The 17111-nt window shown below is 48.0% G+C and overlaps 1 protein-coding gene across 1 annotated transcript in view; it reads right to left on the bottom strand.

The window, feature by feature from the left end:
* The window catches only part of LOC132249276 (delta-1-pyrroline-5-carboxylate synthase-like), a 31508-nt gene that overhangs the window by 10002 nt on the left and 4395 nt on the right, over positions 1-17111 (bottom strand). Inside the window, exons 2-10 of the mRNA XM_059723908.1 lie at positions 15421-15544; positions 13443-13565; positions 11294-11517; positions 10589-10738; positions 10380-10484; positions 8997-9149; positions 8440-8530; positions 4732-4880; positions 1454-1598 (exon numbers count right to left, since the gene is read on the bottom strand). Of these exons, the coding sequence (XP_059579891.1) occupies positions 1454-1598; positions 4732-4880; positions 8440-8530; positions 8997-9149; positions 10380-10484; positions 10589-10738; positions 11294-11517; positions 13443-13565; positions 15421-15523 (1243 nt within the window). The 5' untranslated portion in view covers positions 15524-15544. The remainder of the gene's footprint in view (positions 1-1453; positions 1599-4731; positions 4881-8439; positions 8531-8996; positions 9150-10379; positions 10485-10588; positions 10739-11293; positions 11518-13442; positions 13566-15420; positions 15545-17111) is intronic.

The raw sequence follows: 17111 nt of genomic DNA, 5'->3' as shown, positions 1-17111 counted from the left end.
AGGCAAACTGAACATTCACTCCCAAGCTCAAGGTTTTGGGATAGCCAGCTAACACAATGCTTTGATGTACTATGAGGAGACCACCAAGTAGGATTAGAAAGAGATCTTGGTCTTACCAATGCCGTGCCAAGGTAACTTTCCAACCCCGTATGGAAGTTCTGGTGTCTCCATCTTATACGGATAAGAGAAAATGGCAGAAGGTCCAGAGAACAGCTACAGAAATGATTTACACTCTACAAAAGTGTGCCTTAAGATGAGAAGTTTAAGGAGTTCAGTTTTTTTAACTCACTAAAGAAAGGTTGAAAGACAATTTAATTATAGCCCATCAGTGGTCGTACAAGGAGCATGCAAGGGACTCTATCAGATCATAGGACCATGGGAAAGTAGGGCTGGAAGGAAACTCACAAGGTCATCTGCTCAGGGTAGGATCATCGCTGACTAAACCATCCCAGGCAAGTGTCTGTCCAAAGTACTCTTGAAAACTTCCATGGATAGAGAGTCTACGACTTCTCTAGGCAGCCTATTCCAACTCTTGACCACCTCACAGTCAGAAATTTCCTCTGCTGTAGCTTGAGGCCATTGCCCCTAGTCCTGTCCCCCATGGCCAAAGGGAAAAGCCTATCTCCATCCTCTCAGTAATTGCCCTTCAGGTATTTAAAGACTTATCAAATCCCCCTTCAATCTTCTCTTCTCCTGAGTTTCTTTCAGCCTCTCCTCATAAGTCTCATCTCCCAGGCCCCTGATCATTTGTGTTGCTCAGGATAGGACACACACCTCAGATGCCCTCTGGCCCAGGAAACCAGGGGTCTTGAACCCACAGCCTTAGCCCCAGGAGGCCAGCAGGCACACTGCCGCAGCACAGCTACAGACCCTACAGATGGATACACATCTTTTAAAAATGATCTGCTAGCCTCACAAAGTACATTTTTGTCAGTTTCTTACAGCTATAGATAAAGTTGTAACCCATCTTCATCCCCCTAGGAAGCCTTCCCCAAACCCCAATATCTACAAAGAATGCGAGAAGTGCCATGCCAGCATAGGTGACTGGTGGGGGGGCACGGGGGGGCACGTGCCCCCTGTCCCCTGAGACTGGCCGCCACCGCTGGCTTCTGTGGGCAGTCCTGCTCGTCCCCACCCCACCGCTGCTGCCAGCTTCTGTGGGCAGTCGCTGCTCGCCACCCTGCCACCGACACTGTCACCCACTGTCATCCCCCCCAGTCTCAGGAGGCACCAGTCACCCACATATGCCAGGTCAGACCAACTGTCCATCTAGCCCAGTCGTCTGTTTCTGACAGTGGCAGGAGACAGACAGCATATGTTACAAGGTAGATCTAGAGTGATCCATCCCTTGCCATGCTCTCCCTGGCATCTGCCACCATTGGTTTAGAGATGCCAGAAACCTTCAGCCCTTCACTCAGTCCTCATCTCCAAACTGCCCCGCATACCAGCTTACCTGCAGGTTTCACTTCTGAAAAAAAGGTGCCAACTTTTTTCCCTTCCACAATGTCCGTGATGACGTGGCCAGAGATCTTTGGGTGCGTCCCATTTGCAATGACCACAGAAGTGCCCCCTTGGAGGGCCCACAGAGCGGCCTTTACCTAGAAGGAAGAAAGCAAACACTGGGGGAAAAAAATCTTCATGCCAAGCAAGCATCTTCTTTCAGAGATTATCCCTGCTTCATTGTAGTATTTTAGATTGTAAATCCTTCATGACAGGAACCATCTCCTCACACACCTTTGGGAGCATACAAACACAGTGTAGGAGCTACCACAGGCTAACCCAGGTTGAAAATAGATCATTTATTCCTGCTAAATTTTGTGGGCTGGAATCTAGCCAAGGCCCAGAATAAGAAAGAAATGCCTGACAGCATGCTGACAGAGGCTTTTTGAAGATACAAATCATAATAGTAACTTTTCCTGCACCGCTATTTCGTTGACACACAACAGCAAGCATTGTGCTGAGCGGAAGAGACCGTTTTCCTTCACAAGAGCTCTGCTGGTTTGTCCCCATCGTGTCATACTCATCCAGGTGTCTGGAGTCCCTTTTTTAACTTTGGGCTTCCACCACTTTTCCTGCCAGCAGAAGGGTCACTGGTGTCTGTTCTCAGCACCGCTGGACATGCCTTTAAGGCATCGCTGCCCAACCAAAAACCAGCAGGTGATTTAATGATGGGCAGCACATCTGTCAAAAGTTCAGCCACATCCTTCCTCCACAATTCTTGGATTTTATCCTCTCATCTTTGGTAATTTGGAACTGTCAATTCTGAAACAGCACATACCGAGGTGATGGCGGTGACAAGGAAGAAGGATGAAGAGCTGACTCTCGAGACTGTCTGCTGCTGTCTGTCCTGTGCCCAGCATAATGACAGCCTGTTCTTGCTTGGTTCCTAGGCACCATCATAGACAATAAACCTGATTTCTATGTCCTTACCTTCCTAAATTACCCCCCTGAAGTCCAGTGACACCAGTGATTTTCTGAGGGTCTCCAGCTTCAGATCTTGAAGGATTGGGTACTGTTTCTATCTCTTTGGTAATGGCTCTTCAAAGTGATTTTAGTTCTTTGATTTCCCTCCCCAATTTACCTCATGTGCTGTACTCCTTTACACCAGTCTCACTGGGGCTGGATCGCTGTCTTGCCTTTCAGTTTCCTTTTGCATGCAAGAATGCGTGTTCTGACATGGCCATACCACATACAGTTTGTTAATCTGAGGCCTTCTATTTTTTTCATTTTTGGGTTCACACCCTTTCCACATGTTTCCTCAGTGTCTATTACTAAGTGCCCTATGCTAGGTGCTATTCAAACATGGAAAAACTGTAAGCTGCTTGGGAAAAGGACTCAGCATGTTGAACAGGCAGATGGGTAACAAAAGGAAATGATGAGACAATATTGCTGATCTGGGATAGCAGCCTTAGCCCGCTGCCCGCCCAACTGCTTCTGAGTTCTTGTACACTTCATGTCAAAGGAGAGTTTGAAAGAGGGATGAAAAGGAGGGACCTTTGCAGATATGAACAGGGAACTCTTTGCAGATGGGCGGGGCAGCGTGGGAGTCTCCCGTCCGCAGTTTAGTGGCCAAGCACAAATTCTGATGTCTACGATGTTTAATGCAATTAAACTATGGGTCAACGTTTACTTGAAGCAGCTCATGTGTGATCCTTAATTTTTAAGACAGAATCACCTTTTCCCAGACTCCAAAGCAATCATTTCAACTGGAGAAGTGACTTCTTGACAAAAACTTCCCTATCCTGAGATACCATTGTTTATAAATTATTACACTGACATGAATCCATTCGCCATCACTTTTTTCCTAAATGGGCTGCAGGCAAGACAATACGAGTATATTTGTAAGTATGTCTGTTCCTATTGCTGTGCATATAAGGAGGAAGCTTTCTCAGACCCTATTCAATCCTTCAGCTACAGTTCCACTTCCTTAGCTCTATAGCTCTCCTCCAGTGCAGATGCACAGGACCCCCCTGGACTGGGAGACTGAGTTTTCCATATGCTCATTACATTACGTTCCCCTTCTACTGCAGGACTCTCGTTCCCCCCACCCCCCCAACCCACCTTTAAAAAGTCTCTCACTACTATAGAGAGGTTTATGGATTTTTCGCCACATATACTGACATGTAGGGTGCTCATCTGGCATCCCATAATTTTCTCAGGACATTTCCCTGATCTCAGTTCACTTCATTTCAGCAATAATCCATCCCCACCTTGCCCATTCCTAGGATCTTCGCACTTACTTTTTTTTTCTAGTACTGACAATCCCAGCTGGTGCTTTGGGCAATTTGAGTGCTCCTATGCAATGGACAGTTTTCCACCAGCTCTTCATGCCAGAAGACAGCCACACTTTGCATACAGTGGAATTTATTTTGTTTTAGCTTTCCTATCCCCACAAAGTTACATTTGGGACTTCATTAAATGTAAAACTCCTTTCTCTATACCTCTTCCCATTTGTGCATTTAGATTCTGAAGTTCTCCTGGTCTTATTGAACCTGTATATGCAACTGGAACTATTTAAATAAAGCTACTGAAGAGGCACTGAACTTGAGCCTTCCAGCAGTTGGAAATACTGCAGCTTTTAAGACCTCCTTAGGAACTGGCTCATCCCCATCATGGAGATGCCCCTCCTCACTACATCCATACCAAAGGACACAATGGGTAGGTATGTCTATACGTTCATTAATGAGCTTAGATACTGAGCATTTAGTTTAGTACTTACCTAATGAAGTACTAACTAAATGAGCACTAACTAGTTACTGCGCAGTAGCACTGGTGCATGTTTTTTGTGGTGCTTACTGCACAAGAGCTTAATAACACTGCACAACAGCGCATTAGCACAGTTTTTGACCAACACACTACTGCGCAGTAAGCTTCTCTTGCAGACACGTCCAATGTTCTGTTTTGCATGGGATTTAAAAACAAATCTCTGCACGAAAAGGAACACTGGAGATGGAGAAAGTTCCCAAAAAACAATGAAAAGGTCATGTGCACGGTAGCGAAATTAACCTCTCTGTAATGGAACAAATGCGCAGATAAAGGACTAAAATACCCCAGAGTTCCTCTTTCAGAAGCCAGAAATGCGTCTATATACAGGAAGGAGACAGAGAGAATGGGTTAAACTCAATGCAATGTGCACGTTTGTTCGAAAACAGACTTAGAGCAAGGCTCAAAGGTAAAGTGCATCTCAGAGCATTTCAGAACATTGCTTTTCCCATATGAAAAGCAAGCAACATAGGCTCTAGAGTTTTCTCCTCCCTTGGCTTCCATGCCTCCCATTCCTACCCGGGATTTGGTTCCAAAGGTCACAGACTGCTGGTCTCCCAGGTAAAATATGTCAATAAGCTTCGCATCATCTGACCCCGGGGGGCTGTCAAAGAGTCCTAAAATGCAAATCTATTTGTTAGCTCTGTATATCTTTGGACTCCGTCGTTCAGGGAAACAGAACTGGGAGGGTTAGGGAGCTCTTCTCCATTACAAAGGTATGGGCACTGACCATTTACCACTGCAAGAGGACACCTGTGCAGGTCTCAACAAACCCAGCTCAGGACAAGGTTGTGAGCCTGAACCAGGAGGTGCTTGTCCCCAAAAATGAAGAACTTCAAAGTTAAGCTTAAAAGAAAGAGAACTAAACGCATAAAAAAGAGAAAGACAACATATCTGAAATGATAGCAGGAAGCCTGAGAAGCAGTGATGTTGGCAGATGCAATGGAGCAAGAGATGACAGAAAATGGGATATGAGCTTGCAGTGTGACAGGCCTGCAACAGAGCAGTATGAAGCTGCACATGGAAAGACATTAGCAAAGTCAGGGAGGGGACAGGCACCACTGCCATGGCCTCCAACAACACAGCAGAGCACCATGTTTCACAGAGGTCTACAGGTGGGAGATAGTTCCAAGAAGAGCAATGAAAGGTCAAGTAATGCCAACCGCTCCAGGGGACACAAGAGCAGAATACACAAACGAGTCTGCTTGAAAAAGAAATGACATTTTAAGTTGACTGACTTCTAGTTTTCTGCCCCTTTAAGCATCTCTTACTGCCATCTCACCAGAAATGCCATAGAAACACCCACTAGAGAATCATTAAAGCAGCACACGCAGGGATATGCACTCTGCATGTATGCATGCAGCCTGTGCTGCAGGACCTTCTCCTTATTCCCTGCTCAGTAGGCAAGTGGAGGATGATGGATGAAGCACAGATCCAGTAAATTCCTGGTTTGTGGTTAGATAAGTTTTGCCTAAATCCACTGAAGTCAATGGAATGACCCTGGTGCAAGTCTGCAGTGACAGAACACATCTGTGCATGCAGAAGCTAACCAGCATGAAGCAAAGGTGAGGGCTGTGCAGGGGGCACTTGTTCAAGGAGGGAGTGCATAATTAGGGCTGGGGTTCTTTCTTGAAATAATCAGTTCGCTAATAGCACCTCCAGCCTCTTTATCTTTCCTCTTCACTTCTCATAAGTGTAAAACTTGATATTGGCCCTTTGCTTAATTTTAGCAAGCACCAACCAGTCGGCACACGTAAAACTAAATTCTTCAGGAGGGAAAGGCATCATGATCTGCTATGGATTTTAGGGTTTTTTTCTGAAAAGACAGTAGAAGGATCAGCAATATGGAGTGGGCTATGGGATACGAGCTACAGCACTCGAGCTGCAAAGCATCTAGAGATGGCCATTCACTCTCCCTTTCTGTAAGGGCCACCAACTGTTGTAACTGGTAGGCTGTTCTTTGTGGGAAGAATATTTTCCTCTTTTGGAAAGTGAACAGCAGGAACCTCTAGTTATTTGACTGAGTGAAGACTGGCTATAAGGAAGCCCAACAGTTAACATGTGGCTTTGGGGCTCTGTGAGACCCTGACACAAACACACGTTTGTCGTTTGAAGGTTACTCTCACCACACTCTAGCCAGCAGGTTAACTGACAACGCCAAAGAAACATGGAAAAGTCCAGGCACAAACCTTTGTTCACTATTCATTGCTTTTGTTTACAGGGCAAGCAAGGACCCCAGCCAGACAGCAACCCAGAAAATCAGACTCAGGGGGCAGAAGCTCAGAGGTTCCACCTGCTGGGGGCTGGGGCAAAGCCCTTGCCAGGTCAGGCTTCATGTTCAGCTGTATTCTCTGCCCAACAGTACTAGTGCTAAATACATACGTATTTTGCACGAGCTGTTTTCTATCACTGATTTTACTACCAATTGCTGTTTGCAGAAGGACTTGCCAAAGGTAAATGCAACTAGTAAACAGGGTGGCACAGCCTGGAGAGCAAAGGGATGATGCGGTTCCACTCAAACACGGGTGCAGGATTGTCAGTAGAAGGAAGCATCCACTGAAAGACTCAGAGACAATACTGCCACAGCTCATGCCTGAACTGTAACACATTTCATCATGCAAAAGTGAACAGGTTGCAAGTCAGTGCCTAATGGGTCACTGTTTACAACAGAACATGTCACTCAGCCAAAAAACAGTAATTCTGATCAAGGAACTGGAAAATAGAAAGGCACAAGTTCTGAGCATCTGGGAAGGGGTCAAGGATCTCTAAAACTGGCAATGTCTGCAAGCCCCAGGAAGGGTAATGCTTTCTGGAAGAGCAGACTTGTCCAGCCACTCCCCAAATTAAAGTAGATTAGCCTCCGAGTTTCACCAGGGATCCTAAGCATGCATACATCATCAGCCAACAGGCACCCATATCAAATCCACACTTCTAATGAAGCTGGGTAGATAAAAGTGACCAATCACACCTTGGTTATGGAAGAGGCTCTCTGCAAATGTATCATGCCCTCCCTCTCCTGTGCTCTCCTGACCAGGTGATAGGACAGTAGCTATTGGTCAATGTGTCTCAGCACATCAGAGTTTGGGCCCAGGGCTGTGCAATGCTATGCTTGGCACATATACACACCATTGTCACTGTGGTAAAACCTTGCACTGAGCCAAGCTTCAGGAGCCCCAGGATGGAGTTAAAATACGAACAATTATAGAATCACAGAATCGTAGAACACAAGGGCTGGAAAGGACCTCAGGAGGTCATCTAGTCCAACTGCCTGCTCAAAGCAGGACCATCCCCAAGCATCTTATCCTAGCCAAGGCTTTGTCTAGCCAGGTCTTAAAAACCTCCAAGGACAGTAACCACAGTCTCTTTGGGTAGCCTGTTCCAGTGCTGTACTACCCTCCTCATGAGAAAGTTCTTCCTAATATGTAACCTAAACTTCCCTTGCTGCAACTGGAGACCATTGCTCCTTGTTCGGTCATCTGCCCCCACTGAGACCGGTCCAGATCCATCCCCTTTGGAACCACATTGCAGGTAGTTCAAGGCTGCTATTAAACCCCGCCATAATCTTCTCTTCTGCAGACTAAATAAGCTTAGTTTCCTCAGCCTCTCCTCACATGTCATGTGCCCCAGCCCCCCAACCGTCTTGTTGCCTTCCGCTGGACTCTCTCCAATGCAGAAGGACAGCTCATATGCTAATGGAGCTACAGCAGGATCCGGTTGGACCCTCAGCCCACTTTTACACTAGTGGCCCAGGCTGTATTTTTTAACCTCAAGTTGGCAGTCAGACATACAGAAGTAATTTCCAACCCATCTAAAATAATTTAACCAATATTACAGAGAAATCCCAAAACTCTAGAGGGCAAACAGCCCTTTCTTGTCTTACTACGTCGTTTCTGAATTTCAATTGCACTGTCCCTGAGATCCAAAGGGGATGACACAGCACTTTGCAAAACATTGTACTTTATCCAGTGCTAGGCTCCACTCATTGGAGAGCTCCACCTAGTCCTAGCCTTGAAGAGTTTACTCTCACAGAGAGCATATACAGACAACAATAAGGATACAATATACAGGCAAAAGTGAAGGAGATTAACATCAGCATGCATCTTGCAGGTTATGACCTCTGTAGGGATTTTACGGGAAAAAAACTACTTGTGTAGTCAAAGTTGAAGGACTACGTACCTTCCACGTCCGAGAGAACAATTAGGAGATCGGTCTTCATTTCTACCGCCAGTCGTGCTGCCAAACTATCATTATCCTTCACGCTAATGACCTGGAATGCATTGAGAGGTCAGCAATGCTACCTGGGTGAAGCTAGCAAGCAGAGCCATAGCCATGCCCAACAAAGACAAGCCACATCAGTGCTACCATGCACCTTTGAGAAGCTTTCTCCATGCAGCGCCAAGTTTTCTGGATGCCATCCTTGTTGGTAGGTAACTGAACACACTACTGGCATGCAGCAAGTAACAGCCAAACCACGTCATGCCCATACCTCCGTCCCATCCTTTCTCCCTCACTGAGCCCTGCCAGAAGCCAGCCATGGCAGACCGTGTCCCCTGCTCTGCTGCCCCCATTGTTCTGGTGTGCTCTACGTGTCTCTGTTCAGCCCCAGCATTGCCATGCTTTTCTTTAGTTCTTACATTGCAGCTTTCCCTGCGGAGGTTAGTGAGCCAAGCCTTCATGCTCCAAGCAGGGCCACAGACCGGATCTGCCCCCTGCAATACTTTACCCACATTTACCCCCTGCAGATCACTGTTTGGCTCTGGAGGTGGAACAACAGCGTCATTGGTGTTAATGATGGGGACAATGTTCATTCGCAGCAGCTCGTGCAATGTCCCATTCAGGTTCCGGCGTTTCTGCTCATCATGGAAATCCAGCTTGGTGACTAAGATCTGAAAGGAGGAAAGACTTCCAGCAGGAGCTTTGTGCATGGCCTTTCTGGCAGATTTTTGCCTTACACCCTTCTTTTCTCACCAGGCATTGAAAACTGGCTGATGAGCACTGGGAGGCACCATGCAATGCTGCAGAAGTCTCTGACCAGAAGAACATCTGGGAGTTCTGCTTGCACAACTAGCCAAGTGTTTTTAAATAGAAGAAATTTAATTTTTCTGCATATGAGGACAGAAGACCCATGTGCACACCAGCCAGGACAGAATCCAGCCTATTTCTACATGGCTGCATTTACTCTGCAGTGCAGGATACTTATTTCATGAGTGAATTTAGCACACCCTACTTCACAGAACATGCAGAAGTCACCTGAGTGACATGGTGCTTTAAAGATCTCAACTACCACAGGGATGTGGTTGATACAAGAACCTAGAGGTGTTTACACAGGCTTGTGCTGTACTTGAGCGTAACCCTTGCAGACTATCCAAGATAAACAGACAAAGCCCACATTCCTATAGTAGTCCAAGCAGTAGTGTACCACTATCTGTTAGAGATGTCCATGGCCAGGTACAGGAAACCCCCGCTTAACGCTGTTTCGCATAGCACTAAGTCACTATAATGCTCATTTTAAATTGATACCTGATTCCACTTAGCGCTCAGCAAGTTTTGTTATAATGCTTATGGTCGCCGTCTTGGGTCATTAAAAACACTTGCGGTCGCTGTTTTGGGTTGTTAAAACTTTCGGTTTTGCTTCACATTAGTTTTGCTTAACGCTCAGTTTTTCAGGAACCAGTGAAGAGTGCTAAACAGGGGTTGCCTGTATATGCAGTGGAGAGGTTTCAGTGAACAGACAGTCCATATTAGACTGTCTAAATGTTCAGTCCATTTTAGAGGGACTCTCCACATGGGTACTCTCCACATTTAGCATGGCAGTCCCAGTTCTGTTTGTGATCCTTAGGTCCTTGCCCTAATCTCATCTCACCAGTTAGAAAACAAATCTAGACACAATGCTATTTCACCCTACTTATAGTAGAGAAGTTGATCTAAGTTACCTTTAGCTGAACAAGCTCTTGTGCCAGCTGTCACTCCCACTGCATTACAACCCTGCACAAGTGGGACTGCAGCAGAGGTCTGGGATGGCAGTAAGTGCAACACAGATACTCTAAGAAGTCAGAGCAATAAAACAGCCTGGAAGGATTGTCAAGATGCATCATGGGATAAGTGCACCTACTCACCTGAGCTGCACAGATGCTGTACTGCGTGAACATGGCCTCATACAAAGCCATCAGTCCACTCTGCCCAGCAGCTGCACAAGCTCGTGCCTCCAGGACCGGGATAGCCTGCAAAGACCAGAGAAGGCCCATCAGTTGGCACACAGGTGGGGACATGAGCAACCTCTGCCTCACATCCCTCCAGAGGCCAGGTGCCTGCCTTCACCATGTACCATGTCCTTCAGCTGGTTCTGCCCAGAGTGCAAGGCCTGTCGCACGCTCTGGGAGAGCAGGATCTCATGGCGCAGTCGCTGCTTGCCAAAAGCCACGGCTCCACTGGTGACAATCATCATCTCTCGGCCCTGGTTCTGAAGCATCGACACCTGCAGGCAGGGAGAAAAGAGGGAGATCAGGCCCAGAACAGGGCAGCTGCCGGCTTGCCAAGATGTCCCTCCCCCACTTCCACCTTACACAGTTTGAGTGTACCACAAGCTCAATGATTTCTGAAGCCCAAAACCACCTGCTTGCCCAGAGAACAGGCGCAAAGTTATCCACATGTCATAGGTCGTGATGCCCTGACCAACATTCACTAGGACTCTAATCCATGGTAATTTTCAATATCCAAAGGGGCACAGAAGATCATCTCTTCCCATTTTAGCAAAGTCCAAAACCCTTCCCCCCTTCCTGATGGTTCCTCCCTCCTCTGCACTGGGCAGAAACTCCCTTGGGGTTTCTGCTTTATCCCCTAGGCTTCCCTTACACATATTAAGGCACAGGCTGTCCCTGCTGCCCCTTCCTCTCTAGTACAGTTTTCAGTTGTGCCCTGTTACAAGAGCAGCAGAAGTTTGTGTGGAAGTTTTGAGGTGTAATTTACAGCTGGAAGGGGAAGCCGACTAACCAGCTTGAGAAGCACAAGTCATTCTTAGTCACTAAGTTACCTGCTCAACAATGGATGCCAGCCGCCCAAGAGCCAATCCACACTCATCTCCACGGGTGACCACAGCACTGCCCAGCTTCACCACGATCCGCTTAGCGTGCTTCAGTTCACTGCGGTGAGCAAACGACTTGCCGTGCGTCCGGCTGAGTGGCACAGTGATGAATGGGATGTTGCTCCAGCAGCGGACAGAGCCATTCTTCAGCACCCAGTTGTGGGCAGGGAGAGCTGTGGTTTCAAAACAACATGGAAGACTAGAGAAAAGCCTGTACTTCCCAGCCACAGAACCCACAATGTGGAGAACCTAGGTATGGACCCCTCCCCTCTCTCACCACCCCTTACATACCAAAAACTTCCCCTTCCCCAAATCTAAGGGGTCCATAGCACACACTCAGGGCTTACCACCCAGCCACTTCAATGCACTCATCCTCCAAATAACTGCTTGAGCGTAAGTCATTCCTAAGCAACATGTTGGCCAGTGAATCTGAGGTACAGATGAGGAGGCTTGTTGAAAAGCTACTGAGCTGAGTGCCTCTTACATATCTTAGATGGCTTTGGAAACTGCTTTAGCTATAGTGCTTGGTGATGCATGCAACTTGACTCAATAGAAATCAGAAACTGCAGCCAGCTGGGTCAGCCGTTAGATGAGGCTAAGGCAGAAGAGAAGCAGGGAATGGGAGCATTTTTCTCTCTAAAACAGCACTACCCCACTGGGTCAGCACAGTGTTAAGGGGCACTGGAAATACATCAGAGCTAAATGGTGCTGCAACAACAATCCTCACTAGCTGTCGAGTCTGTAAATATCCAGTGGTCCCTTTGCAACAGTCAGGAAATTAAGTCTGAAGTTCTAGCCAAATTTTAACTGACTGAAGAGAGGAAATGTCATGGTATCCCTGCAGTTTCTGTATTGTAGAACAGGTCTAACTTTAAAATGCCTGGAGAGACCAGGCACAATAATCTAGAAACACTGCTAGTTACAGACTTCATGCTGTGATTTGCAGTATTACCACTGTTGCTCATCTCAGCATAGCGTCTAGCTGCAGTAGGGGGAATCTGTGCCCGCTGCATGGCCTGAGGCTTCTGGTGCATGGAGTCTGCCCAGCAGAGAACAGCAACCAACACACTCAGCCGTGCATGCCCAGAGGTAAGAGCCAGGCAGATTACCTCCACGTGTGCATTCAGATTGCGATGAAGAATCTTCACATTTGTACCTATCCACACAATTATAGGCCTCCTGCCCCAGAACCTTATGCTTTGTCTAGGGGGAGCAGAGGCATCAAACTGCCTCACTATGCTTTCTTTTGTCTGGGAGAAAGTTAGGTTGAAGCTACAGAAGAGTTTGATAAAGAGGGAATTCCCTGCCTAACCAGCACATGAGGAGACTTATGATCCCCACTGTCACCTCAGAAAGCACAGAACAAGTACAAGCATTCTTAGAGGCCACATGATTTCTTGGCTGGAGTTGCTAACTGTCTGAATGAAAACAGCGATAGCTGCAGCACCTGGCTGAATTATCACTGGACTGAGGAAGGAAAGCTGCACTGATCTCTTTGGCTGCGATTCATTCCACTGTCCTTCACAGCTGAATGAAGGGAAAACAGTGCATTAACTGCAGTGTGGAGTTAACTGAGGCCCCTGCCAGACATTATATTTAAGGCACAATTAATCAATTAATCACATCATAAAGTGCAACTCAGCCACATGTTCATGCAAGTAATGGTGCAGCAAAAAACAAAACCAACCACAAAACTATTACACACACACACACACACACACACACACACAAAATGTACAATAATTTTGTGGCATTTCAATTGCACCCCAAAATGAATATGTGGCCAGGTGGACCGCACTATCAGCTGATGGGCAGCAGTATCAGAACCACAACAGAGCTCAAACAGACTGACTGTTGGATCCTTTGTGGGTGCAGATGGAGCCTGCTGTCCCCCAACCATTGCACTGAGAAGCAGGGCGTGCCTGGGGTGTGCCCCCTGATCCCCAAAACCACACATCCTGCCACACATGTGGTACAGCAGGAGGCATGATTATTGAGATCACAGATCAGATCCAATCATACCATTAACTAAACATCTGTGAGCACCCCAACTGGCACTGCTAGAAACAAGCCCTAGAATGCTCTCTGAGATACGTACAAGGGCGGGCAATAGCTGCGATGGACCATGGTGAGAAGAGAAGGGACCGTCCAGGGGCGTGGAAGCAGGGGCTCAGAGCAGCTCGACACAGCATCATGAGACACCCACGAGAACTACTGATGCCTACAAAATAAAGCAAGGGAGAGACAGAGAGATTCATTAGTCTTGGTGACCCTGCCTCCCTATCCCTAATAGGGAACCGTGTTCAGTCCTGCACACCAACGTATCCCAACTTGCATGCTGTCCTCTGCAGTACACAACATGTTCACAAGTGGGGGAGTGGTTCAGACGCAGACTGGCTGGACGATACGCGCTCAACTCAAGAAGTGAATGAGCAGCACAAGGAAGGGCCAGGGGGGAGGGAACAGGGAGGCAGGAGTGGACTGGGAGCCCTTCCTTTGGATGGAGCAGAGCTGAACAACACTAAGAGAAGAGCTGTGACATGCTGACAAGCTCCTTGTGGCCTAGGACTCAGAACTCCTACTGCGGGTGGGGGCTTCTCAGTTCACATCCTCTGCAGCCTCCCACACCTGGGTCAAGGGCTCTGGGCTTGTGCATTTCTGCCCTACCCCCAAGCCCCCAAATGTTGACCAGCTACATCCCAAGACAGCTCTCCTGAGGGCTGGAACTACCCCAAGGGTATGCGTAGGATCAGAAGAGAGCGTCATAATAACTTTAGGCCAGCTTTTCCCACTTGGGGAGTCAGGGTCCTAAGGGGCCCAGGAAAGTAATCAAGCACTGAAAATACTGCTAGTTTTCACTCCTCTGCTCCCTGCTCACCCCTTCCCGGTCACGGGTTCTGTCACCTTCTCAACACACGCGAGTTGTGCATATTTTGTTACCACTGACATATTTATTCTTTTACGGTACAGTCAGCCTGACCAATCCAGTCTGACCTCCGGCCCAAACAAGCCAACAATCTCAGATGGCACCTTCTGCATCGAGCCCCCAGCATCACCTGTCAGTCTGGTGCAAAGTAAACTGCTCCAAACAGTCTAAGGCAGGGTGGCCACCATGCAGCACAGCTGCCACAAGTGGCATGTGCAGCCTGTGCATGGCACACGGCAAATCAGGGAGGGAGCAGGAAACCGAGCAGATCAGGCAGGGAGCACACAGCAAAGTAGCAGGTTGGGCAGAAGGGGATTCAAGTGACAGTCAGAGAGGGCACAGGGCTCATCTGGGACTTGCTGGCCAGAAAGGTTGGCCCCCACTGATCTAGTGAAAAGCACCTTCACGCTGCCCAGGTACTACAGTGAACGGCATACACTTTCCCGAGAGGAAACACGCCCTCTCCTGGTTCACACATGAGTGCTAGCCAATAGGAGACTGTCCTTGGTGAACAGCAGTGAGACACCCCAGGTCCTGACATACAGGCCGGTGTCAGAGGCAGAGCAGTGGTACCCCTTCCTGAGACACTGTCCTGGGGCGGTGAATGGAGGCATGGAAAGGCATGTCTTCAAGGCTAGTGTCCCAGTCTGTTCTCCAGCCCCAAACCTGACTTTCAGCTGTACAAGAGGGTCAGTGCAGAATGGCACTGGCAGAGGAAGGTTATTCCGATTCCCTGAGCTACACCAGAAAAAAAGCATCTGCACCTGAGAGAGCATGACTGACAGACAGACAGAGGGAGGAAGGTTCAGCCACGTGGGAAGGGACCCAGGACAGCTGCTCCAGCCAGCACCCAGGCAGGCACTCTTAGGGTACATAAGGGGAAAGGGAAGGAGAAGCTGCCCTCGTGTCTGAGCATATGTCAGACACAGCCTGATTACCTCTGGTATTTACAGTCCTCAGCAATATCTCAATGCACTTTCCATTCTGCACGGGCACCACGCCTGGCCCAACACAGTCATGTCAGGCCTGAGGCTGCACGGGCATGCATCACTGCTGCGGACTGCGTAGAGACTCCTGGAGTCCTGACACTGGCAAAACGAACGCCAGCAGCTCCGCTGTAATCAGAAGCATTCTTCCCACTGGTCCCTACCTGCTCTTGCAGATACTGTCCCACTCGGAGTGGAAAGCAAGGGGCAGCACTGTTGCCCTTTATTTTGCAGATGGGGAATGGAGGCACTGAGAGAAGCAAGCATCTTCAAGGCCAGGCATGGAGTCTGGGGAAACAGAGAAGAAGACCTGGGAGTGCCAAGTCTTAAGCCAGCACCGTAATCACAGGATCACCAATCTCCTACACAAAGAACTTCACTGTACTACTCTCCAGCAGCAAAGCAAACCCAATGTCTCTGGAAACCTAGTTTTTCCTGACGTGGAAACTCCACCTTCATGTGGCAGTAGTTTCATTGCACTGAGTTTCCTTGTCTACATTCACAAAATGAAAATAGCACCTACAAACAAGCAAACCTGCATTTATCGCAAACGTCCCAATTGTTTCAGGTGCAGCAAGTAACCTTAAGGGCCACATGCCACCAAAAAAATTAATCCTTTCCTTAAGTGGTTCTCAACCTTTTTAGATGCGAGACACCCTTCCACAAACTTGAGGTACACCTCAGAAAATGCCAGCTTTTAGTTTTCACTCATTATTTGACTGCAGAAAAATAACAGCAAGTCTTCTGCTGAAAAGAACTCAGGAAGACAACAACAGGCCACAATGTTTTTAACACTCTGAATTCCTGGTTGGAATCTCTGGGTTTATCTTCTGAATCATGTTTGAACACCAAACAGCACAGGCGACACCTCGGGGAACACATGGGGACGCGTGCCCCCCCCCCCCCAATTTCTGGGGGGTCTGTGGAGCATCCACAAAAGGTGGCTGTGCTGCTGCTGCTCCAGATACTCCTGTGGCCAGACCAGCAGCAGCAGGCGGCAGCCCAATATCAGCAGGCACAGCCTGCTGCAGCTCCCCCCGCGGCCAGAGGCCACCTGAGCACCAGGAACAGAGCGTGGCCAGGTAGCGGCGCCTCATCCCATCTCTGCCGCTGCCTCAGGTGGGATCTGAAGGTGCTGCAAGACAGCAAGATCCATTCCCCAGTTTTAGGGGTTTGGGACTAAAAAAAAAAGGTTGACAGCCAAATTGTGCCCCCCCCCCCCCTTCACTATCAGTAGTTACACTGCTAACATTGTGTGGCACCTTGTGACACTTGAAAGGATCTCAAGGCATCCCAACATGCCACACTCCCTTGCCTGAGAATCACTGCCTTGACAGCCTGCTCTACACCAAGACAAATGAGAAAAGTCAGCTATTAAAGCTAGCTGTATAAACAAAGTTATCATCACCCAAAAACAGGTCTCAGAAGAAAGCTTGATCTGACCTGCAGCTAGTCAATAAAAGTTTGCCCAGGTTTCCTAATGGTTTAAATTGGCCGGAAATGGACAGTGCAGAATAGGAAGCATGCCCCAAACAGACATGTTTCTTTTCCATTAGAGAATTTGGATGGTGAGGTTCTGCAATGCGCTTTCAATTCAAGCATCTCATAGACAAGACTATTCTGCTGCAAGTTAAGCATTATTTCTGTTTATAAATGGGAAAACTGGCAGGAGCGGTTTAAGCAATATGCCTACAATCAAATAGCCAACTGCAGTAGATTTAGGATCAGGCCCCAATCCCTGGTCAATGGTCTTCTATGACCTGCGTGGGACAAGCTTTGACACGGGGGCAAACACCAGTGCCCTCCCTGGCATAGTCAAGCAGTTGAGCTCGCTATCCAGAACGCAGGGCAAAAG

This window comes from Alligator mississippiensis, chromosome 1 (genome assembly GCF_030867095.1).
Source record: "Alligator mississippiensis isolate rAllMis1 chromosome 1, rAllMis1, whole genome shotgun sequence".
NCBI lineage: Eukaryota > Metazoa > Chordata > Crocodylia > Alligatoridae > Alligator > Alligator mississippiensis.
This window is presented reverse-complemented; position numbering and strand designations above follow the sequence as displayed.